Genomic DNA, 25,557 nt, shown 5'->3' on the forward strand with positions numbered 1-25,557 from the left:
TAATAAAAATAAATATATAGTATTCTAGTTTTCTTTTAATTTTTATTTCTCTCCTTGTCTCAGTGCTGCCCGTCATGTTGGGGTTGATCCTGCCAGTAGCATGCGCTTGTCTCAAAGATTAAGCCATGCATGTACACAGGGGCAGTACAGATGAGCTGAGACTGGCTTATTAAAAGGAACCTGTCGTGTGAAAAAAACACTATTAACCTGCAGAGATGGGGTTAATCTGCATGTTAATGGCGCTCTGAAGCACATTTTGTGAAGGTCCTCTTTAAGTGCTTCAAGTTAATTTTTTCCTTATGGATTTTGGGTCAGACTGTTCTCGAACAAATAAGTTTTTCAATATACTCCTATAGAAGTAGTGGAGAGCCAGTATTCCGTCTCTCGGCCTGCAGTGTTCCTGCATCTCCAACCATGGACAGGGGACTATCAGATGTCTGGGTGGAGAGATAACACTGCCCATTGGCCATATCTGCTAACAGTATTTCCTACATCTGTTTCTTCTCAGAAGTGGCAATGTATAGAAGATATGTCTGGAAAACTGCGAATTCATAAGTGTAAAGGATCCACAGATGTTTTATCACTAAGGAAGAGAACACGAAGCATAAATTCAAGGGGCTATGGAAGCAAACACAAAGATTGTATCTGTCCAGAGACGGATTATAGGACAAGTAAAAACCAAAGAAAGAAACAAAGGATTTTCTTGAGAGCTTCCAACTCCAAAAGTAAGTAACCAGGTGACTTCTCAAGTCAATAATCCCATCCAAATCTCTATTAAAGTAGGATCCACTTAGAGTAGTATTTTATTGATGCCTTATAAAGACCTCCTTAGAGGGGTTGTCCAGGCTTGGGGTTCATGTCACTTTGTGATTGCATATACAAAAAAAGTTGCACTCTATCATACTAAAGCATGTCAATGTAGAATATGTGAAATTTGAATAGCAATACGGCTTTGGAGTATTAGGAAAAAATGAGACGCTTAGCATAAAATTTGGCCAAATATTATCTACCCATCAACCATCATCAAGGTAGTCTCAGGCTCATGTGTCCCTGACCTGTGTGAATACCTCTTGGAGGGCTCATACTCACATGCGAGAAACTGTCGAGTCTTGCACATCAATACTTGGCACTGCCGCAGGTATGTATTTCTATGCAGCTGATCACTCTGATCTGAGTGCCGGCAGCAGTGCCGGTATTGATGTGCGAGACTCCTCTTAGTTTCTTGCATGTGAGTATGAGCCCTAAAGGTACTGTCACACTTAGCGATGTACCAGCGATCCCGACCAGCGATATGACGCGGTCAGGATCGCTGGTACATCGCTAAGTGGTCGCTAGTGAGCTGCCACACAGGCAGATCTCACCAGCGACATCGCTGGGGACGGGGGTCGCTACTTACCTGTCACACCAGGCGATCCTGCGTCCTCCCGCCCGGCTCCACGCGTCGCTCGTCGTCACAGCAGGATTCGCCGCAGGAAGCTGACGACGAGAAACAGTCCTGGACGTTCTCGCGCGATCAGCGATAACCAGCGGGGGAGCGGGTTGTAGGTAAGTATCAGACACAGCGATATCGCTAGCAATATCGCTATAACGTCACTAGTTATAGCGATATTGCTAGCGATATCTCTTAGTGTGACATGCCCTTAAGGCTGATGTATGAATTCCTGGGTGAATGTGGACACCTCTGTCAGCAATGCCTGCATTTATGGATAAGTAGGGACCTGCTGTAATTAAAATCACCACCTGATGGAGAGCGGAGTGCTCGGTTAGTAAGCTAACATACAAAAGACAAAAAACTGACTGTCACATCCAGACTATTGTGAATAGGTGTATACCAGGAGGAGCTACCTCCATATACAATATACCAAAAAAACTTGCACTCTATCATGCTATAGCATGTCAATGTGGAATGTGAAATTTGAATAGCATTATGGCTTTGGAGTATTAGAAAAAAATGAGAAGCTCAGGATAAAATTTGGCCAAATATTATCTGCCCATCAATCATCATCAAGGTTTTTGTATATTGTACAGATAGGTCCATATATATTTGGACAGAGACAACATTTTTGTAATTTTGGTTCTAGACATTACCACAATGAAATTTAAACAAAACAATTCAGATGCAGTTGAAGTTCAGACTTTCAGCTTTCATTTGAGGGTATCCACATTAAAATTGGATGAAGGGTTTAGGAGTTTCAGCTCCTTAACATGTGCCACTCTGTTTTTAAAGGGACCAAAAGTAATTGGACAGATTAATTGTAAATAAAATGTTCATTTCTAGTACTTGGTTGAATACCCTTTGTTGGCAATGACTGCCTGAAGTCTTGAACTCATGGACATCACCAGACGCTGTGTTTCCTGCTTTTTGATGCTGTGCCAGGCCTTCACTGCGGTGGTTTTCAGTTGCTGTTTGTTTGTGGGCCTTTCTGTCTGAAGTTTAGTCTTTAACAAGTGAAATGCATGCTCAATTGGGTTGAGATCAGGTGACTGACTTGGACATTCAAGAATTTTCCACTTCTTTGCTTTAAAAAACTCCTGGAATGCTTTAGCTTTGCTTTGGGTCATTGTCCATCTGTATTATGAAACGATGACCAATCCGTTTGGCTGGATCTGAGCGCACAGTATGGCTCTGACTACTTCAGAATTCATTCGGCTGCTTCTGTCCTGTGTCACATCATCAATAAACACTAGTGACCCAGTGCCACTGGCAGCCATGCATGCCCAAGCCATCACACTGCCTCCGCCGTGTTTTACAGATGATGTGGAATGCTTTGGATCATGAGCTGTACCACGCCTTCGCCATACTTTTCTCTTTCCATCATTCTGCTAGAGGTTGATCTTGGTTTCATCTGTCCACAGAATGTTCTTCCAAAACTGTGCTGGCTTTTTTAGATGTTTTTTAGCAAAGTCCAGTCTAGCCTTTTGATTCTTGATGCTTATGAGTGGCTTGCACCGTGCAGTGAACCCTCTGTATTTACTTTCATGCAGTCTTCTCTTTATGGTAGATTTGGATATTGATACGCCTACCTCCTGGAGAGTGGTGTTCACTTGGTTGGCTGTTGTGAAGGGGTTTCTCTTCACCACTGTTGTCTTCCGTGGGTGAATTCACCAGTGCTTGCTTTCTTTCTTTCTCAGGATGTACCAAACTGTAGATTTTGCGTCTCCTAATGTTGTAGCAATTTCTCGGATGGGTTTTTTCTGTTTTTGCAGCTTAAGGATGGTTTGTTTCACCTGCATGGAGAGCTCCTTTGACCGCATGTTTCCTTCACAGCAAAACCTTCCAAATGCAAGCACCACACCTCAAATCAACTCCAGGCCTTTTATCTGCTTAATTGAGAATTACATAACGAAGGGATTGCCCACACCTGTCCATGAAATAGCCTTGGAGTCAATTGTCCAATTACTTTTTGGTCTCTTTAAAAACAGGGTGGCACATGTTAAGGAGCTGAAACTCCTAAACCCTTCATCCAATTTTAATGTGGATTCCCTCAAATGAAAGCTGAAAGTCTGAACTTCAACTGCATCTGAATTGTTTTGTTTAAAATTCATTGTGGTAATGTCTAGAACCAAAATTAGAAAAATGTTGTCTCTGTCCAAATATATATGGACCTAACTGTATATGGAGGTAGCTGCTACTGGTATGCACCTATTCACACTAGTCTGGATGTGCCTGTCAGTTTTTGTCTTTTGACTTTGTGACTGCAGACTTGAGTCTTTGCTCACTGTGTGCCATTATGAATCTCTGGCGCCGGGAGTGAGTAAGCATGTGACTGCAAGTATGCAATTTACATACATGCGATCATGTGCCAACTAGATAGGCACGGCATAGCTCAATACAATACAATCATATTAAGCGATCCTGGACATTTTTAATCGGAATGTGGCCCTATGTATGCAAACTGCATACTTGCAGTCACATGACTGCCCGCTCCCGGCACCAGAGAATCCAGAATGCGCACCCTGTGAGGATTCACAAGTCTGCAGTCACAAAGAGTAACTGAGGACAGAGCCCCAAACGTGGACATCCCCTTTAACATGTAACCATATTGAACAGTAACTGATATTACTCTGCCTAATCTTCTACTGCACCATGCCCATGTCCACAATGACTAACCATGCAGCTATACTGCTCTATTAAGAGATATTCACAGAGACAGCTGAATTCACGTCCAGAATGTATACGGTTTTTTGGGGTTTTTTTTTTTTTTTTTACAAGATTTTCAGATCTGATGCCGTTTTTGAAGTTTGTTTTTTTTCCACACAAGGTTGGAGAAGAGACCAAATCAAATACATGACTTGTCATTTCATATTTTTTCTTTAGTGACAAGGTTTTCAAAATGTTGTTTGAAAAAAACCTTCAGATAAACTTGCTGTATGAATAGAATTATGGATTTAATATTGAAATCAATAGATTGCATATATTAAAAATGGTAATATTTATTTTTATAATTTTTTTTTTTTCTGTGTGGATTTTGAAGCTAATCCACTTGAAAATCCTTGTCAATTTGATGCAAACTTATATTTGGGGTAAATTCACTTGTTGCAGAAATTTGTCAGGCTACGTTCCCACAATGAGCCTTTTGCTTTGTTTTTGATGCTGCTGATTTATGCTGCGTCAGAAGCACAGCGTCTTACAGTTCCAGCAAAGTAGATGGGATTTATAGAAATCTCCTGCCCACTGTGCTTCTGTTTAATGCAACGTAAACTGCCTTACGGTTCATGTTTCAAATCCGCAGCATGTCATCTTGTCTTGCGGTTACGTCGAGTTTTCTGTGTGGAATTCACCCATAGACTAAGGGCCCCGTCACACACAGCGAGATCGCTGATTTTGTGACGAATCAGCAATCTCTCCAGCGATATCGCGGTGTGTGACGGGGATCAGCGACTGGCCCCCCAGCGCACGCTGGTATCTAGGGTAAACAGCGGGTATCCAAGAGCCGCGCGGCTCTTGGATACCCGCTGTTACCATTGGAAACCAGCTTGCTCGCTCGTCCTGATCGCTGGAGAGGCTGTCTAACGATGTCCCAGCAATCCCATCCATGTCGGATCGTTGGTGGGATCGCTGGGACATCGTTGTATAATGGGGCCTTTACTTTGAGCGTGGAAATTCCACAGGTAAAAAGAGCACATGCGTTTTTATTGCATTTCTGCAGCAGAAACGCATCAAAAACTCATATAATCCGCACCTAAGTATATCAATAAAGTTTTGCCAAAGCCGAATACCAGGAGTAAAAAAACAAAGCGGCTTTATTTAAAGCATGACTCCAAACCGAGACAAAAAATGCAATAAAAACACGTTAACCCCTTAACAACCGCCGATACGCCTTTTAACAGCAACAGTTAAGGGTACTTATTCCTCAGCACCGCTTTTTAACGGCGCTGAGAAATAAGTGTATAGCACCCCCTAGCGTCGGAAATTCTCTGGGGTCTCGGCTACTGGGGGTAGCTGAGGCCCCGGAGAACATGATTCTGGTCGGTTTTTACCAACCCTAGTGTTGCAATCGCCATTATTAACGCAATAACGGCAACCGCAAAAAAAACTCAGATTTCCCATTTAACCCCTTTACCTCTCAAGGGTGGTTTGCATGTTAATGTCCGGGCCAATTTTTACAATTCTGACCACTGTCCCTTTATGAGATAATAACTCTGGAACGCTTTATGGATCCCGGTGATTTTGACATTGTGATATAATGTACTTCATGATAGTGGTAAAATATATTTGATATGACTTGTGTTTATTTGTGAAAAAATACCTGAAATTTGGTGAAAATTTTGCAATTTTCCAACTTTGAATTTTCATGCCCTTAAATCACAGAGATATGTCGCACAAAATACTTAAGTAACATTTCCCACATGTTTACTTTACATCAGCACAATTTTGGAACCAACATTTTTTTTGTTAGGAAGTTAAAGGGTTAAAAGTTGACCAAACAGTGGCTTTTCCCCCACACATGGGGTATCGGGTGCTCATTCACTCATCTCTAATGGCCATTCTTGACCTGCATTTTGTGCAGCCACCACTAAAGGAGTTTAGAGATTACGATAGCCTACAAGGTTGGCCACTTCCTGGCATTTTTTTGAAAACTAGAAATTTTAATCGAAAATGTTGTGGTCTGGAATCGAAAGCGCTGGCGCCCAATTCATCATTTGCAATTTATTGTCACTTTTTTAGCACCAAATTCTTAAAAATGGTGCATGTTGGCCTCTTCAATTGATCACAGAAGTAATTTTTTTTTTTTTTTGTGTTTGCCTTTTTGTGCCTATTTTTGGTGCAAAAATATTCACACGGTCCATTCAAATGTTGAGCGGAACCCTAACATTTCGCAAAAACTTCTGGTGTACAAAACGGTCTAGGGAATACTGTACTGTAGGACACTTGAGCAAAATGTTTGACTTTTTTACAAAGTTGCAAATAATGAATCTGCTGCGAACCTCTGGGGAATAAAAAATGCCCACAATGGCAAATAAATAAATACTTAGTAAATGGGCCTCAAAATGGGTGCAACTTAAAAGCAAAATGTCCTTTAAAAATGGGAAAAACTAGACAAAACATAGGAACAAATGTAATAAGGGAATTTAGGGCCCAAGTCATTATCTGCCGTATAGCTGTAGGCCTATGACAGCCCACTGAGTATTAATTCACCCGTAAGTGAACACTTTTCTGTTAAATCGAGATTTCCGACCAGAACATCTTTGGTTTTTAAATTATTTTTTTTACAGATGTAGGAGTGTGAAATTATACCTAATTTGTATTTCCTCTTAGTAGTATTTTAATACCAAATCCTAAAAGTTTATTTTTCCATAAATCCTTTAAAAACAGTGTTTTAAAGCTGCAGAGTTTTGTTACATAATACCCTAATTGATCTTAAAGTCTCTGAAATTCTATAATCGCCACTCCGCTAAAGTCTGTGACTTAGGTTAATTAAATCTGGAATTAATGAAGGGGTGAGCCAAACACCAGATCCTGCTAAGCAGTAGTGGCCCCTAGTGGATTTTTTTGAAAATGGCAAAAAAAAAAACAAAAAAAAAAAAACTTCTGATCATTATTTATGTCTAAGGCGTTCTAGGTAGCAGAACTAACAGTGGGTAGCTTTTAGCAGCCATATCATTAAAGGTTGCTTTGAAAACAAAGATTTTACTTAAGGGTTACATGAAAATTAGACTTTTACTAAAGCAAAGTTTGTCTTCTTTTTATAGCCAATGCCATAAATCATTGTACCTGTGTTTTATTGAAGCTATTTTGCAATTAGTATTATTGCCCCTTGTGATGAAAAGGGCACTGAAGGGAAGAAAGGTCAATCTGCTAAATGAAAGGGCAGCAGATGTTCTGGGTTAGAAAGTATACAGCTGGATTGTATAGAGTTGGTAATATCCTAGAGCAAACCATTTTTGTTTTGCTAAAAGGCATACATGTTGTTTTTTTTTTTCTTTTTTTAATTTAGCAAAATTGTGAATATTTCGGCCAAATCGCAGAAAAAAAATAGAATAAATTGGTCAATACCATCCTCTTAAAACAAATTTTATATTTTTTTTTTTATTTTTTCATTATTTTTATCACATGTTAAGATAGATACATTTAATTTCCCCTTACTACTATATAGCACAAAACAAAGCACTGTTGATGCACTTGTTAGGCAACACGTATAAAATGTCAGAACTCCTTTCCGTCAGCAGCGCAAACCTCTCTAATGGACGTGTATTTAGATATTGGCTGACAACCATTGGTAACATTTCCATTCTGCACTTCAAGCTTTTTTCTTCTAGGGTCACCTCTGATTTTTTTTTCTAAGTAAGAACATGTCAGACAGTGGGATGTGTACAGTCATTTTGCTCATATTTGTACCTTTCCTTATGAAACCTCCTGCTCTGGACAGTATTTAAAGGGGTTGCCCGGCCTTATGGTACAAGTTTGCAGTCACTCTATGTAACTGCAGAATTTTGGATCCTCACCAGAATTTTCTGGTGCCAGCGCTGGAAGCTGTAGTAGTGTGACCACAAGTATGTGTCATTCATGTGGTCCTGAGGTTAGCATCCTCAATAATCAGAACCTCCCACTCCCGTCTCCAAGACTTTACACGTGCTGCGCCAATTCTTTGGAATGCACTTCCCAGGTCAATACGATTAGTCCCCAATCCCCACAATTTTAAGCGTGCCCTGAAAACGCATTTATTCATACTGGCCTATCGCCTCAACACATTAACCTAATCTATCCCTGTGTGGCACTGCCAAAGTTTTTACCATAACCAGGTTCCCCGCATAATGTTCCCACATGCTTTATGCATCCATTAGCCCTCTGTGTCTGTACTGTTACACACTTAACATTATGACTGGTCCATACAATCAGGGCAACTGTTACCACCCACCTTTCGTGTCTACCTCTTTCCTCATAGACTAAGCTTGCGAGCAGGGCCCTCACTCCTCTTGGTATCTGTTATGATCTATGTGATTATTGTTATGCTGTAATGTCTATTGTCTGTACAATTCCCCTCTGAAATGTAAAGTGCTGCGGAATATGTCAGCGCTTTAGAAATAACATTTATTATTATTATGGTCACGTGCTGACTAGACGTGTGCAGCCTTGCTCAGTATTGGTGTATTGGACATGTCTAGTTGGCACGTTACTGCATGTATGCACATCGTGACCGCCTGCTCCCAGCACCGGAGAATCCTGGCAGTACTCAGTGGGCACGTGGTGAAGGTTCACAAGTCTGAAATCACACAGAATGACTGCAGATTTGTACCCTAAGGCCAGGCAATCCCTTTAACTTGGTCTCCAATCTACAACAAGGGATAAAAGTTGCAATTATAATTGGACAGATGAATTTTATGGGACCTAGCCTCAACAATACTTTTTTTTTTCTTTACCTTTTTGTATTTCTCAAACTGTCACTAATGTACATCTGTATGTGTAATCTTATAGTGTCGTAGGAATGCACTTATTCTTCTTAGCCTACATTTATTTTAATGGTGGGTGCAACGTGTGCAAAAATTACTATTAAATGTATGGTAAGATATTTTTACACACAAACATTCTATGTTAATTGCTACTTCTGTCAAACACATATAGAACATGGAAAAAAATAAATTTACTTTTTAAAACGTTGTTGCACCCTGCAGAATTCAACCCTCGCTTTGTTCACACGCGTCAAGCGCGTTCTTTGGCTGTTGAGTTTGAAGGAGAGATTTATGATATAAGTTTGGATGATGAGGATAATGTGCAGCCTTCCCGAGCCAAAAGACATTACACCTCTGAAGAGGAAGAAGACGAGAACGAGGATGAAGAGGAGGAGGAGGATGAAGACACTTTCACAACCCCAAATGAAGATGATGTAATGGTGGCTGATGGGGTGATTGAAACCAGTGATTCCGCATCTCTTCGAGTCACTCACAAGTAACTATTATATTTATCATTATATGTATAGTTTAATCTATTTTTTTCAGCAGTGTGACAATTTATGCTAGAAAACCACAAAATTGTTTTTGTTTTGCTTTTTTAATTGTTAGATTTTAGTATGAAGTTTTTAAATGCTGCCAGGATTCACTTACAGCCAATTTATTACATCTCCCACCCACAGTGATTTACAGCTTTTCTTGTATAGAAACTCCTATATGAGAAGCTGTCAATCACTCTGAGACGGTGGGGAAGCCAAAGAAAGACTCTTGCACTGAGACCTTGCAACATTCTGAATTTTTTTAGTAAAAAGTTTTTAAATAATGTCATAGAAATCTTTATAGCCACTAACTCCTACATACATCTATTATATACGTCTTTCAGATAAGGTAGCACTACACTGTGTTCCAAATTATTATGCAAATGATAATTTTCTATGATTTTCCTAAATAGTCGGTACAAATGACAGTCAGTCTAATAAAAGTCATCAGAGTTAGAGTATACATCGAATTTTATTGAAGAAACCTCCCAATGATAACAGTATAATCTCCAAAATGAATAAAAACTCAAAATGCATTGTTCCAAATTATTAGGCACAGTAGAATTTCTAAACATTTGATATGTTTTAAAGAACTGAAAATGTTCATTTGTGGAATTTGCAGCATTAGGAGGTCACATTCACTGAACAAAAAAGCTATTTAACTCCAAAACATCCTAACAGGCCAAGTTACATGTTAAGATAGGAACCCTTCTTTGATATCACCTTCACAATTCTTGCATCCATTGAACTTGGGAGTTTTTGGAGCGTTTCTGCTTGTATTTCTTTGCATGAAGTCAGAATAGCCTCCCAGAGCTGCTGTTTTGATGTGAACTGCCTCCCACCCTCATAGATCTTTCGCTTGATGATACTCCAAAGGTTCTCTATAGGGTTGAGGTCAGGGGAAGATGGTGGCCACACCATGAGTTTATCTCCTTTTATGCCCATAGCAGTCAATGACTCAGAGGTATTCTTTGCAGCATGAGATGGTGCATTGTCATGCATGAAAATGATTTTGCTCCTGAAGGCACATTTCTGCTTTTTATACCATGGAAGACAGCTGTCAGTCAGAAATTTGATATACTTTGCAGAGGTCATTTTCACACCTTCAGGAACCTTAAAGAGCCCTACCAGCTGTTTCCCCATGATTCCGGCCCAAAACACGACACCTCCACCTCCTTGCTGATGTTGCAGCCTTGTTGGGACATAGTGGCCATCCACCAACCATCCACTACTCCATCCATCTGGACCATCCAGGGTTGATCGACACTCATCAGTAAACAAGACTGTATGAAAATTAGTCTTCATGTATGTCTGGGCCCACTTCTACCATTTCTGCTTGTGAACACTGTTTAGGAGTGGCCGAATAGTAGGTTTATGCACCACAGCAAGCCTTTGAAGGATCCTACACCTTGAGGTTCGAGGGACTCCAGAGGCACCAGCAGCTTTAAATATCGGTTTGCTGGTTTGTAATGGCTTTTAGCAGCCGCTCTCTTAATCCGATGAACTTGCCTGGCAGAAACCTTCCTCATTCTGCCTTTATCAGCACAAACATGGTCTGTGCTCAGAATCAACCACAATCTCTTTAACAGTACGATGATCACGTTTAAATTTTTGGGAAATATCTAATGTTTTCATCTCTTGACCAAGGCATTGCACTATTTGATGCTTTTTAGCAGCAGAGAGATCCTTTTTCTTTCCTAAATTCCTTGAAACCTGTGCCCTGCTTAATAATGTGGAACATCATTCTTAAGTAGTTTTCCTTTAATTGGGCTCACCTGGTAAACTAATTATCACAGGCATTTGAGATTGATTTCAGTGATCCAAAGAGCCCTGATACACAATACCATCTATGAGTTTATTTGAAAAACAAAAAATTACATCTTTATGACACTTAAATCCAATTTGCATAATAATTTGGAACACAGTGTAGAGTCCTGATGGTGTCAGTTATAGAATATATTAAAAAAAAAAAGTCATAATCCCTGTTTAACATGCCATTTTTTTTTTGTTGTGTAAAAAATCATACCAGGAAGAAAACTTCAGAACATTTTTCACCTTTAATGTTTTACTAATATACGGTAATATTTTCAGGTGAAAAAAGAAAAATAAAGAACTAAAATAATGTGGTTGCATTTTTTTTTTTTTTTTTTTTAGTATTTGGCAACATTCAGGCTTTTTGGGTAGGAGTCTATCAACATGGCACACCTTGGATTGGTAACTTTTGTCCACCCTTCCTCGCCATAGCACTCCAAATCTGTCAGATTGCGATTGTATCTACTGTGTACAGTGCCACAAATTTTCAATTGGATTCAAATCTGGGGTTTGGGTGGGCCATGTCAAAATTTTGTTCTTCTGGTGAAACTATTTTATTTTATTTTTTAACTTTGAGGTAGGCTCAAGGTCATTTTCATGCTGAAAGGTGAAATTCTTCTCAATCTTCAGCTTTTTCGTAGTGACCTGAAGGCTTTGATGCAAAATTCGCACGATCGATGCGACGTGTTTTGGCGGCCACGACGCACAAAAAAAGTTACATGTAACTTTTTTTTGTGCGTCGTGTCCGCCATTTTTGACCGCGCATGCGCGGCCGAAACTCCGCTCCCTCCTCCCTGGACATTATGGGGCAGCGGATGCATTGAAAAACTGCATCCGCTGCCCCCGTTGTGCAAATCTTTCACAACGCACGTTGGCCCGATGCATTGCAACGGGCCCGTACCGACGCTAGTGTGAAAGTAGCCTCAGCCGTATGTATGAGCATGTAAGTTATAGGAAGCTGAACAAAATTACACCTTGATTACTTATTCCAGAGAGATCCACATTTTCTTATATGTGACGTTCCAGGCTGTGGGACATATACTAATGTGCATGAGAATCTGCCTACAAGGCTTAGTTTATACGAAAGGGGCGTTACCAGGGTGACTTGTAATGGCCGCTCTCTACTCTGCTCTCAAGATCTCACTGCAGAGCGGAGTGTGACTATACCTGACACATCTGCAGGTTCCTTTCAGCGTTTCAGCTTCTGGCTCACAGGCAATATTGTTGCAATACAGCAGAGCTGTGAGAGCTGCAAAAAAAGTGTTTGCAAGAAGACATAGTTCAGTTCTACTGTTTTGTATTAGTTATTGTCTCACACTGGTAGCCTCCTTTCATGTAACTTAAGTTCTGGAGGCAGATCCGTGTCCAGACCATAAACAGCTCATTTATATATAAGAAAAACATGGATTTGTATGGATGAAACATCATATCGCAAATAGCAAGTTATCATTTTATTCAGCTTCCTATGACCTACATGGCCATATACAGTAGATGGCTTAGTAGGATTCTTATTACTGATAGATTCCCTTTTAACATGAGTTTAAATGTGATTGGTTAATTCAGAACCACAACTATATAGGAGGATGTTCACACTTATTCATCCACATTATATTGTGTTATTTTTATTTTTCCCAAAATAAATTATTTTAGTTTGTTTCCAAGTGGATTTGTACATATTGGTGACTTTCTGAAACAAGGAAAAGTTCTGACATTATTCTTCTTGGTGTGATTTTTTTATTTTTACATGACATAAACTTGTCATTTTATCGGCACTGTATTTTGTTTTATCCCACTTTTATTTATGAAATCTTGAAGGGGTTTCCATGAACTAAGGTGGTGGAAGTGATAAAGAATAGACCTATGACACACATGATAAATACCCCTCATGCCAGCTCTGCCACTACTTGCAGGTTTGTATTTGCTGTGTTGCAGCAATGACAGCCCTCACTGTCCATATGACTGCTGCCCAGAATCACTGGTGTCAGCAGTGTGCTCATGTGACTACTGGAGCCAAATGCTGGCCTCTGCAGTGCACAGCTATGGCCTGTGATTGGCTGATGCAGTTGTGATTGACTACTGCCACATGGGTGGTGATGGACATCATCACTGCACAGTATAAAGGCCATTTGGGAGGCGCAACACTGGAAGGCAGAGGATATAACTAGTGAGTAATGGATATATGTCATTTCTGCATCCTCCACCTCCTTCCGGCCCCATAATTTCCAGTTATCGAAAATCTGAAAGTAATAATGTTAGTGATTTTGCAATATAGGGTTAAGTAAAACGTGGCATTCTTCACACTATCCTTGTTTAAGCTCTGTTTGGTGAATTTGGCTCATGATGTGGCTTACTACCGGGAATGAGGATTTTGTTCTTAGTCATAGATGCGTCAAGAATGAATCCATGCTGTTAACATTTGATTCATGATTCACTTTGACGAAAGAGCTCTGGATTTTTGGTCAATAGCCGAAGTTAGTCCAGCAAATTTCAAGGCAATACCCAACACAACTGAGCTTTAATAATTCCCAGATGTTTGTCAGTTTTTACATTAGAGATCACTGATCTAAAGTTTTTTTGGGGAGTAGGAAACCGGTTTGATTAAGTACACCAGTTAAAACTTCGGCTATTGCTGAAAGTGAATCAACATTGTGTTCATTATGTTGGACATACAGGTGATCTTTCACAATCGCGAGAATCAAGGTAAGGGCACTAGTCATGGAAGACATAGCTGAGATAATCCAGATTATTGGCCACATTACTAATCCCAAACCACGTCAGCATATGTTACACTTACATCATTCAATTCTGGACAGTCCGTCTAGTCTCCAGCTGGTAAGTGCCTGCTATTCTGTAGATATTGTGCTGCTTGGCATTCATAGTGTTTATTTGCCTCACATAGGTGTTACATACTTACTAATGACACAGTACATTGCGAAAGAGAACTATACCATTCAAGCAGAGCCTGGAAGGACCACAAAGCTTACATTGACAAGGAGGTAAACGGACTATTTAAAGACTTTGCCTTTCACTGATATTGTTCTAATCTGAATAATCCCACTACTCCAACTTTGTATTATGCTAAAATTATCATTCATCATTGATTGCACTGTGAGTGGATTTTCCTACAATCCCAAAGTAGAACTAAATTTTGCACAGAAAACCTACAACCCTACTACTGTCATTGTCAGACGAAACAATTTGTGTCGTATAATACCAACAGCTGGCACAGACACTGGGAGCAGGATCTTGCAGATCTCGCCGTGCGCCTGGGTGTAATAGAACTATCATTTTCAACACTTGGAAGAAATGTTCACATCCTTTCGGAAAGCTTGACACTATCAAATATGCAATCATGCTTGTGATAAGGACTATGGTGCTTTTTCCCCGCAAACTAATATATAGAATTACTGTATTCTGCCGTGCAGATTTAGATTTTTCACTTTATTGGCCTAATGGTCAGTTTGCCTTGACGTTGTACTGATGCTAAAGAGAAAACAAGCGATCAGAAAAATCCAAATAACTACATATGTATGAAACATATAAAAGTTTATTCAGAAAACAGGGAAACAGGGCAGGAAGTGGAGTCATTGACCATGGCAGCGTGCAAGCAACCAAATGGGGTAAGCATGGAGTGGAAAAACCTAATAGGAACATCAATACAAGGCATGTAACTAGATGACATAATTGAAAACAAAAAAATTTTTTGCAAGTTCCTAAAGGAATAAAGAGTGTGACCCCTTGAGAAAGGCCATCTGCCGAAACGTGCGTTTTGGGGGGGGATATGCTGGAGTGGACTGCTATATACTACTAAAACAGGTATTAAGTTTGTCATTGGACATTTGCTCATTATTTGCATTTATGTATTTGTCCTGTTTTGTCACACTCTTTATTCCTTTAGGAACTTGCAAAAAAATTTTTTGTTTTCAATTATGTCATCTAGTTACATGCCTTGTATTGATGTTCCTATTAGGTTTTTCCAATCCATGCTTACCCCATTTGGTTGCTTGCACGCTGCCATGGTCAATCTATGACTCCACTTCCTGCCCTGTTTTCTGAATAAACTTTTATATGTTTCATACATATGTAGTTATTTGGATTTTTCTGATCGCTTGTTTTCTCTGTGATTTTAATTCATTTTGCGATTATCCTTGTATATATATCCTCTACTTTATCCCATTTTTCTATATTTTTAGCAAAGGATTGGTATATTCATATCTACGTGAATGGGATTGTTATCCTTACTATGGTTATGTTGTACTGATGCTGCTGGATAGAGGGTTGTATTCTCCGGCACGAGACCACATACTGTAGGTCTGCTGCTGAAATCATGTGTCCCCATCATCTTCAAAACTATGCTTTGACTTTAGCAGTCGTGTCCACCTACACCCAGCACCCAGGAAATATGCTAGTAACCTTTTATTTTATCACCTAATGCCCAAAATGTCTTTTACACCTATGTATTTTCATTTGTCATGTTCCACTCATATGAGTGCCATTGTCCAGTGGAAACCCCTTAATATGGATGTACTTATTGGGTTTGTCAGATTGAAGCGTTACAAGACAAAATAAAGAATTTAAGAGAAGTAAGAGGACATCTGAAGAGAAGAAAGCCAGATGAATGTGACTGCAGCAAGTCTGGGTGAGTTGCATGATCTATGGGCATAAACATTTATGTTTGTGATTACAGAACAAAGAATTGCTGAATCTCAGCCCAGTCGAACTGTAATAAATTGATAATTATTAGCCTGGCAGTTCCGCCCTATTAGTAGGTTGTGGCTTACCTATTAGCAAGTTTGCAGAGATTGATGTTTTTTTTTTTTTCCCCATTTTTTTTTTTCTTTACAGTTTGAAGTTTTGCATAGTACTTTTTGATGTTCTGGTAAACATGAAAAAATTCTAACTGCAGTGAACTTGCCCCCCCCAAAAAAAACGCAATTCCGCAATTATTTATTTATTTTTTTTACAGTATTCAAGGTTTAGTAAAAGTTACTTGTGAACATGATTCTCCGGGTCTGTAAGCTTAAAGTAATACCAAACTTCGTGTTGAAAATTTTTTTGAAATTCATGGAAACAAAATTCTTGTGTTGCCATTATCTAAGGCTAGTTTCACACTTGCTTTTTTTTGCAGTGCGTTTTTCCCGCAAAAAAACGCATTGAAAAAACGCATACAAAAGCATACAACTGCTGCGTTTTTTTCAAGCATTTTTATGAGCATGCATGAAAAAAAGCAGCGTTTTTATGCGTTTGTATGCGTTTTTAGTGCGTTTTTACCGCGTTTGCGTTTTTTTCCAACATTAGGTGGCCCCTCACACTAACCCAAACCATGACTTTACTAACCCTAACCCTGACCCTAACCCTTAACCAAACCATACTTAACCCTAACCCAAACCCTAAACCCTAACTGACCCTAACCCTAACCCTGACCCTGACCCTAACCCTTAACCAAACCATACTTAACCCTAACCCAAACCCTAAACCCTAACCCTGACCCTAACCCTAACCCTGACCCTAACCCTGACCCTAACCCTTAACCAAACCATACTTAACCCTAACCCAAACCCTAACTAACCTTAACCCTAACCCTAACCCTGACCCTAACCCTTAACCAAACCATACTTAACCCTAACCCTAACCCTGACCCTAACCCTTAACCAAACCATACTTAACCCTAACCCAAACCCTAACTAACCTTAACCCTAACCCTAACCCTGACCCTAACCCTTAACCAAACCATACTTAACCCTAACCCTGACCCTAACCCTTAACCAAACCATACTTAACCCTAACCCAAACCCTAACTAACCTTAACCCTAACCCTGACCCTAACCCTTAACCAAACCATACTTAACCCTAACCCTGACCCTAACCCTTAACCAAACCATACTTAACCCTAACCCAAACCCTAACTAACCTTAACCCTAACCCTGACCCTAACCCTGACCCTAACCCTTAACCAAACCATACTTAACCCTAACCCTAACCCTTAACCAAACCATACTTAACCCTAACCCTGACCCTAACCCTTAACCAAACCATACTTAACCCTAACCCAAACCCTAACTAACCTTAACCCTAACCCTAACCCTGACCCTAACCCTGACCCTAACCCTTAACCAAACCATACTTAACCCTAACCCTAACCCTGACCCTAACCCTTAACCAAACCATACTTAACCCTAACCCTAAACCCCCTTAACTAATCCTAACTCTAACCCAAACCCCTAAATTCCATGGTTAACAAAAAAAACGCATGTGCAAAAAAAACGCATACATGAGCATGCCAGTGCGCACGTATGCGCATCCATAGGCTATATAATGGCCATTTTTAGCGCAAAACGTGCGCATGCGCTTTTTTGCAGGGCCAAAAAATGCAACATGCTGCGTCTGGAAAATACAAACGCACACCCCAAAAAAACGCAGCGCATGAAAATCGCATACGTGCGCTTACCAGCGCGCAGGTATGCGCACCCATGTTAAATATAGGGGAAAAAACGCATGCGCACGTATGCGTTTTTTTCCAGCGCAAAAAAACGCAAATGTGAAACCAGCCAGACTCGTAACGTTTTAATTTTTTTTTTTTTTTTCAATGGGGCTGTCTGAGAGCTTGTCTTGATGCAGGGGGAGATGACGTTTTTTATCAATACCTTTTTGGGATGGCCACGTTTTTATTATCAGATTTTTTCAGAGTTGCGGCAACCAAAAAAAAAAAATTGGAATTATGGTCTTTTCATTTTTTTTTTTTTCTCATTACCATATGTTATATTTTCATAGCTCGGTCTTCTATGCACACTGCCATACCACTTTTTTTTATTTACATTTTTAATAGAATCATGCCTTTTCTCTCTCTCTATCTATATATATATATATATATATATATATATATATATATATATATATATATATATATATATATATATATATATATATATATATATAGAGATATACATTTTATTTTTTTTTTTTTTTTAAATAAAGATTCTTACAAACTTTTTTGTTATTCTAGTCCCCTCATGGGACTTGAACCTGTGATAATCCAATTGCTTGTAATATATACAGCAATGCCGTAGTATTGCAGTGTATAGTGAAAATCAGTCTCTTATGAAGCCCAGCTACAGACTGATAACATAAAAATATAATGGTGCATGTGGAGGAAAGACCGGTTCCTCCAACATCACCAATGTGACATAACTACACAGGCACAGCTCTCCGGCGCCCCCTTTGTCTCTCAGATCAGTAAGGGAACTGCACCTAGAGCAAATGGCCGCCGGGGAGGATGTCCTGTTACCCGCTGGGTATTCTAAGATCCGTAATCAGTGTAAAAGCATCAGCCCAAGATTAATTTTATGGTTTAATTGCCTTAAGGGCGCACTAGATAATTACAGAAATATACAGTAAGCTATACAACGGAATTACAGTGGATTTGCAGTCAGAGTAAAATATAACAATGGTACAAGATTTAGAGATATTAAGCTGGAGGTCAGTTTACCAGGTTGTAGGTTGCATGTGGATGCCGGGAGCTCTGCAGTCTTCGGGTACAAGAATCTTAGTTGCCGGACAGACCCCAAAGCGCGGGCCGCTGCTCCCTTGGCAGGTCTGTCCCCAGTTCCTTCTTAGATCATCATCTGGTTCTTCTGTGTGAGTGAGACTGCCTGCCATATGCTCCCAGTTCTTAAGCATGCTGGGTTCCTCCCCCCTGTGTCAGAGGGTGGGCTAATCTCCACCCTTTAGCTCCCTGCAGAACTTATTCCCAATATCTAAGAAAGGGGGTAGCTTCCTCCAGGATGATCGGATCTGGATCCGAGAGGTACCAGTGAATGCGTTTTTTTTTTGCCTGTCGTGTGGAGAGCAAACATGGCCCCAGTGGGTCGCTGTGGAGGGCCAATCACAATATCTCAGGTCCCAGAGCCCTCACCGACTCAGGAGTTGCACTGCCAGATGCGCGATTTCCTCAGGGTCACGCGGATATTTTTTATGAGTCTGTAACTCAAAAGGTGTGCTCATGATCCTAGAATGGAGTTTAAGCGGCTGGGAGAGACAATGGATGTGTCTTTCTGTGTCCAGCTGTTAGGTATATTATAATTGAAGCCCCCAGGCACCTTCATGCCCCATGCTGGCATGGCTCCTACTCAAGCTTTGAAGTTCTGTTTTGGCCTTATCTCATTATCATACTAAAAGGCTTTGCTATTCAATATTGGAGCACTAAATCCTGTTGTCTTCAATATGTTTACAGGCCCTGGAGGGGTAGGAGCAGTTAGCTGCCTGTAATTCTTGTGAACTCAGACCAAAATGGCGTCACTGGGACAGGCCAAGCTCAGACATGAGGCAAGCATTAGGTCTCATATCCAAGATGGCGGCTGCTCCTTCATCACAGTGCACCCCTTGTCCATTCACTTTAAATGTCGCTGTTAGAAATTAACAGTGGCATTTATGTGGTTAACAGCAGCTCAGCTCTACCTGTTGCTGTTAGTGGAAGATCCTAGCAGTTTACCTTAGCCTTTATCTGAAAGCACTGGCACCATAGTCAGTCATATTTGCCATTCATGCTGGCTATCAGTCTAACAGCGCCCATACCCTTTAGATAGTAGTTAAAGCCCCCATACACAGTAAACTAATCTGGGCCCCTGACAGATGATTGTCAGAGAAAATTAGCATAAGGCATGTCCAATTTTGGACTGCATGTTCTTTTGATCTCTAGAAGATAAGATGCCACAGTGATGTTTAGCAGCAGCTTTCTAATACCAGAAACACTATCAGTACATGAATATAGCACCAGAACCACTATCAGTACATGAATGCACCACCAGGACCACAGTCGGTATATTAATACAGTACCAGGCTTAGTACAATGATCAATTTCAATGAAAGGACAGCCCATGGCATGTGCAATTGTCTTACATGACCCCATCCATAAATGTGTAAAGAAATGATGGGAGTTGTTGTTACTAGCTATCATCAGACTTTAGAACACGCAGGAACCACAGTACCGATTAGATGAAGGCAGGCACTATTAATAATTTAAAGAGTAACTTAATTTGTATGAATTATCTTGTGTATTTTAAGCCCTTTAATTCTGAGCAGACTGGTGTGGATCTCGTCTTTAAACCCCAACCGATCACACAAGACCTGTAGGAAGTGCATAGTTCAGGAGAAAAAAAGAGGGTGCGAAAATAATATAAGAATTAAGTTACAGGTTTCATGAAAAAAGTTGCAAAAATTATTTGAATATCCAAATTTGTAAATATTTTACAGCTCTTTAAACTGCATGTCCCAAAAAAAACAAAACAAAAATGTGCTTGGTAAGGAATGGTGGGAAATGAGCACTGATTACGGTAATTGTCCAGCTTTGGAGCATCAGTAGATTAACTCAAGAGTTATCCTGTTTGATTTGCAGATTTTACAAAAAGGAGAAGGGAATTCGGACTCAAGATAAGATAAAGAGCCATGTCCATCCATTCAAGTAGGTATCATTAGTCCTCATTGAGTAGATATTCTTCAGTTAAAGGAACACTGAATAAAGATAAAATACATCCTAGCATTTCCTTCTTTAATCTCTCTTCTTTTTCTTATCATATTTAGTCTAAAATTCTTGGGTTTTCCCACAAACAAAGTACATCTTAATCAACAGATCTTGGAATCAAATTTCCACAATAGGATGTGTTAAAAAATGTTCCTGTGCTGAGATAATCTTATAAATGTGCCCCTGCTGTGTACTGTGTAATGGCCGTGTCTGACTGTCCAGGAACATGGTCTGATCATACCAAAGCTCCTGGGCAGGGGAGGAAGCAAAAGAACATAGATATTACAGCAGGGGGTAAAACATTGCTTAGAAACAGGCAGTGAAATGTTTTACCTCACAAAAAGAATCAGCTGCGATCCCAACTGGTTGTAAAACCCTCATGAACTGGCACTGGATACTTAAAATAAATAAGCTTAATCACAATTATGACCTTAAATCCTGATGGTGTCAAGAAGAAATGGGCTGATTTCTCCACATGTAGGTGGTCCTGCACTAAAATTGAGGTCCATGAAGCGATCATGCGTTAGGATTTCTATACACTTGTCCCCTGAACTGCGTATCTTATACTTATACGCCGACAGCATCCCGAAATGTAAACTCTCGCTTTTTAGCTGCTTCTAGAGAACGGCGAGAATATTAAACCCCGCTCAATGAAATTCTGCAAATCCCCCATTTCTTCTCCATTGAAACCTGGAGTACAGTAGAGTTAATCTGAAGAACACCTTGCGAATTGGTATCTTAAGAGACATATACAGTTCAGTGAAATCTGGTCCCCTTTTTCTCTTAAACACTATTTTTATTCCCCAAACAGGACCAAATCTTTTAGAGACCTTCTTTCAGTGAAGAAACATGTAAAATCCTCACGACATCTTTCACTAGATACAATAGCAGAAGTAAACACCATCAAAAACAACTCCAACACCTCTAACTTTTAGTTTAAGTCCAAGTACAGCCATGTCACAGGTACTGACAGGCCTTTAATTCTCACTTCAGTACCCCTACTTGCCCTCCCACCATTTCTTTCCCTTATTACATATAACATACAGCTATGTTCTGTTTAAATTGTTCTCATTTAATGGAAGACAGAGGTTTGGTTTAATTCCATTTGTTATTAATGAAAGAAAGAAATGGGCAAACTAAGATCTGCCTCTCACAATAAGACTCTCAACTATTTCTACTCTTGAATGATTTCTTAGACTTGAATCCTTATTCACTGTATAGCTTAGTGTAACTCGATTGTTTGCGGTCTGTACTCAAGACTTTGTTCAGTGTGATCTTTCATATTTTTGTTCTTCCTGTGTAATAATTCTGAAAACAACAAAGCCAGTTGTCAATTCTAATGCTTGTTTAGTGTGCTTTCTCAGCTTTCAATGTGTACAGTCAGCGGGCTCCCTCATCAGTTACAAAGAGAAAAAGTTGAGCTAGCGAGGGAGCACAGGCAATGCGCATTTAAAGGAGAAAACACCATGAGCATATACTCAGCATGCATCAGGCTCGACAACTGGCGCATGCTCAGTAGAAAAGAGACTAGACCAGCCCTTTAAATGGACGCCAGTGATGATGTCACATTTGAGGGTGGTGATAGCAGCTGTGAGGAGTGACTGAAGTGCCAGGCTCCTGATGAAGGCCCATTTCAGGGTGGAGAAACAAGCCAAGGAGAGTGACAGCAGCCTCAGCACTCTGACGTTCTGTTTGAGAATTCCCAGGGCATACTGGAAGACTCAAACAAAACATCCTCAGAAGTAGGAAAACACAGGAAGTTAAAGTACAAAGGGAGTGGTAAGTAATTTTTAATTTATGTACATTACAAATGTAGTTTTTTTTTTTTTAAATTAAATAGTTAGATATCAAGTATTCAGTTTATTGTTAGGCTTTGGAAAACCACTTTAATATAAATTTTCCTACTTGACTATAATGGTTATGTTTATAAACTAGAGTCGAGTATTGGAGAGCAAGGATAAGTCACAATTTGTAATATGATTAAGTTTAGGACATCAGCATTCATAAGGGGTTCACCTATGTCTAGTAATATAAAGATACAAAAAACGAGCAACTGCACATCTTAAATCAATAAGACTTTTTTTTATTGTTGCTGCTTGCATTACATTCATGGGTTTGTTTTTTTCCTCCCTCAGGGAAGGTGCTCAAGAGGTTGACAACAAGCTTCAAATCTTTAAAGAGAACCGTAGGCGGAAAAAGGAGAGAAAAGAAAAGAAACGTCAGAAGAAAGGAGAAGAGTGCAGCCTTCCGGGTCTCACCTGTTTCACTCATGACAACAATCACTGGCAGACGGCTCCATTCTGGAATTGTAAGACCTGCATGGCAGTGAAAAAATTTTAGGCAGGTGTGAAAAAAATACTGCAAAGTAAAAATGCTTTAAAAAAATAGAAATGTTAATTTATTTTTATCAAATAAACTGCAGTGATTGAACAAATGAAAAATCTAAATCAGATAAATATTTGGTGTGGCCAACTTTGCCATTGAAACAGCATTTTTGAATCTATTATTTATTTATATTAGCACCATTAATTCCTTGGTGCTGTACATGAGAACAGGGGTTACATACAAAGTTATAGATAAAATATTGCTTTGATTTAGATTTCCCATTTCTTCATTTACTTTGTTTTCATTTTGTTAATTAAAAAAAAAAAGTGTTAAAGGGAACCTGCCAGGTCCCCCATGCCCTCCAACCCAGCAGCATTCCCATATGGATCACCAAATTCCCTGCCTAACCAGCTCTTTATAATGTTAGTCACTTAAATCCACGTAGATCATCTGCCCTTCCGGTCATACGCAGTGCACCTTTGAAGCCATGAAGCGTACATCCAGCTTCAGAGGCACAATAACGTGCCTGAAGACAACTGCGAGCATGCGGAAGGTAGGCAGATAGCTGGTGATGATGCCGCCTCTTGCAAATTATGTTCACACCCTCAGGGATGGTTATTTTGGGGAAACTAATTCCTCATCGACTAGTCAAAGGCCTAAATAGCATAAGAAAAACGGCACTTATAAATACGTTTTTTAAGCATGTGTTTAGGTGACTAACAGGATAAAGGGCTTGTTAGGCCGGGAATTTAGTGATACATATACGAATGTTGCTGGGTTAGAGGACATGGGGAACCTGACGGGTTCCCTTTAATAGTTTCTTTTCATGAAGCATTCTTATGTTGCAGCATTTTTCCACACCTAAAATCTTTGGCACAGCACTGTGCATATGTAACATATCCCATACAATATACCAAGCTCCCGTTCACTTACATTTTGTAGAGCACATTCAAATGGCTACTCTATCTAGTTCTAATAGTAGTATAATATCCCTGGTGCCACACATACAATAATAAGTAGATTTGCCAGCAGCTGGGAGCCACATGCTGAACTTGTCCCTTCTGAGCAACTGGTTGTGAAAAGCTGTTGAGAAGACCCTGGGCAACTAAAAGCCCAAAAAGAAACATGAGCCTACAGGCTGAGCTGTTGTATACATACAGTGGGGGAAAAAAAGTATTTAGTCAGTCAGCAATAGTGCAAGTTCTACCACTTAAAAAGATGAGAGGCGTCTGTAATTTACATCATAGGTAGACCTCAACTATGGGAGACAAACTGAGAAAAAAAAATCCAGAAAATCACATTGTCTGTTTTTTTTTCATTTTATTTGCATATTATGGTGGAAAATAAGTATTTGGTCAGAAACAAGCAATCAAGATTTCTGGCTCTCACAGACCTGTAACTTCTTCTTTAAGAGTCTCCTCTTTCCTCCACTCATTACCTGTAGTAATGGCACCTGTTTAAACTTGTTATCAGTATAAAAAGACACCTGTGCACACCCTCAAACAGTCTGACTCCAAACTCCACTATGGTGAAGACCAAAGAGCTGTCAAAGGACACCAGAAACAAAATTGTAGCCCTGCACCAGGCTGGGAAGACTGAATCTGCAATAGCCAACCAGCTTGGAGTGAAGAAATCAACTGTGGGAGCAATAATTAGAAAATGGAAGACATACAAGACCACTGATAATCTCCCTCGATCTGGTGCTCCACGCAATATCCCACCCCGTGGGGTCAGAATGATCACAAGAACGGTGAGCAAAAATCCCAGAACCACGCGGGGGGACCTAGTGAATGAACTGCAGAGAGCTGGGACCAATGTAACAAGGCCTACCATAAGTAACACACTACGCCACCATGGACTCAGATCCTGCAGTGCCAGATGTGTCCCACTGCTTAAGCCTGTACATGTCCGGGCCCGTCTGAAGTTTGCTAGAGAGCATTTGGATGATCCAGAGGAGTTTTGGGAGAATGTCCTATGGGCTGATGAAACCAAACTGGTACTGTTTTTTAGAAACACAACTTGTCGTGTTTGGAGGAAAAAGAATACTGAGTTGCATCCATCAAACACCATACCTACTGTAAAGCATGGTGGTGGAATCATCATGCTTTGGGGCTGTTTCTCTGCAAAGGGGCCAGGACGACTGATCCGGGTACATGAAAGAATGAATGGGGCCATGTATCGTGAGATTTTGAGTGCAAACCTCCTTCCATCAGCAAGGGCATTGAAGATGAAACGTGGCTGGGTCTTTCAACATGACAATGATCCAAAGCACACCGCCAGGGCAACGAAGGAGTGGCTTCGTAAGAAGCATTTCAAGATCCTGGAGTGGCCTAGCCAGTCTCCAGATCTCAACCCTATAGAAAACCTTTGGAGGGAGTTGAAAGTCCGTGTTGCCAAGCAAAAAGCCAAAAACATCACTGCTCTAGAGGAGATCTGCATGGAGGAATGGGCCAACATACCAACAACAGTGTGTGG

The 25,557-nt window shown here is 40.1% G+C and overlaps 1 protein-coding gene across 2 annotated transcripts in view; it reads left to right on the forward strand.

The window, feature by feature from the left end:
* Positions 1–25,557, forward strand: part of SULF1 (sulfatase 1) — a 264,486-nt gene that overhangs the window by 230,621 nt on the left and 8,308 nt on the right. For both annotated transcript variants that reach the window (XM_073583862.1, XM_073583863.1), the window contains exons 12-17: positions 509–725; positions 9,115–9,388; positions 14,140–14,236; positions 15,785–15,879; positions 20,632–20,697; positions 22,893–23,065. In XM_073583862.1, the coding sequence (XP_073439963.1) occupies positions 509–725; positions 9,115–9,388; positions 14,140–14,236; positions 15,785–15,879; positions 20,632–20,697; positions 22,893–23,065 (922 nt within the window). The remainder of the gene's footprint in view (positions 1–508; positions 726–9,114; positions 9,389–14,139; positions 14,237–15,784; positions 15,880–20,631; positions 20,698–22,892; positions 23,066–25,557) is intronic.

Source organism: Dendrobates tinctorius, unplaced genomic scaffold (assembly GCF_039654945.1).
Source record: "Dendrobates tinctorius isolate UK_male_01 unplaced genomic scaffold, ASM3965494v1 ptg000082l, whole genome shotgun sequence".
NCBI classification, from domain to species: Eukaryota; Metazoa; Chordata; class Amphibia; order Anura; family Dendrobatidae; genus Dendrobates; species Dendrobates tinctorius.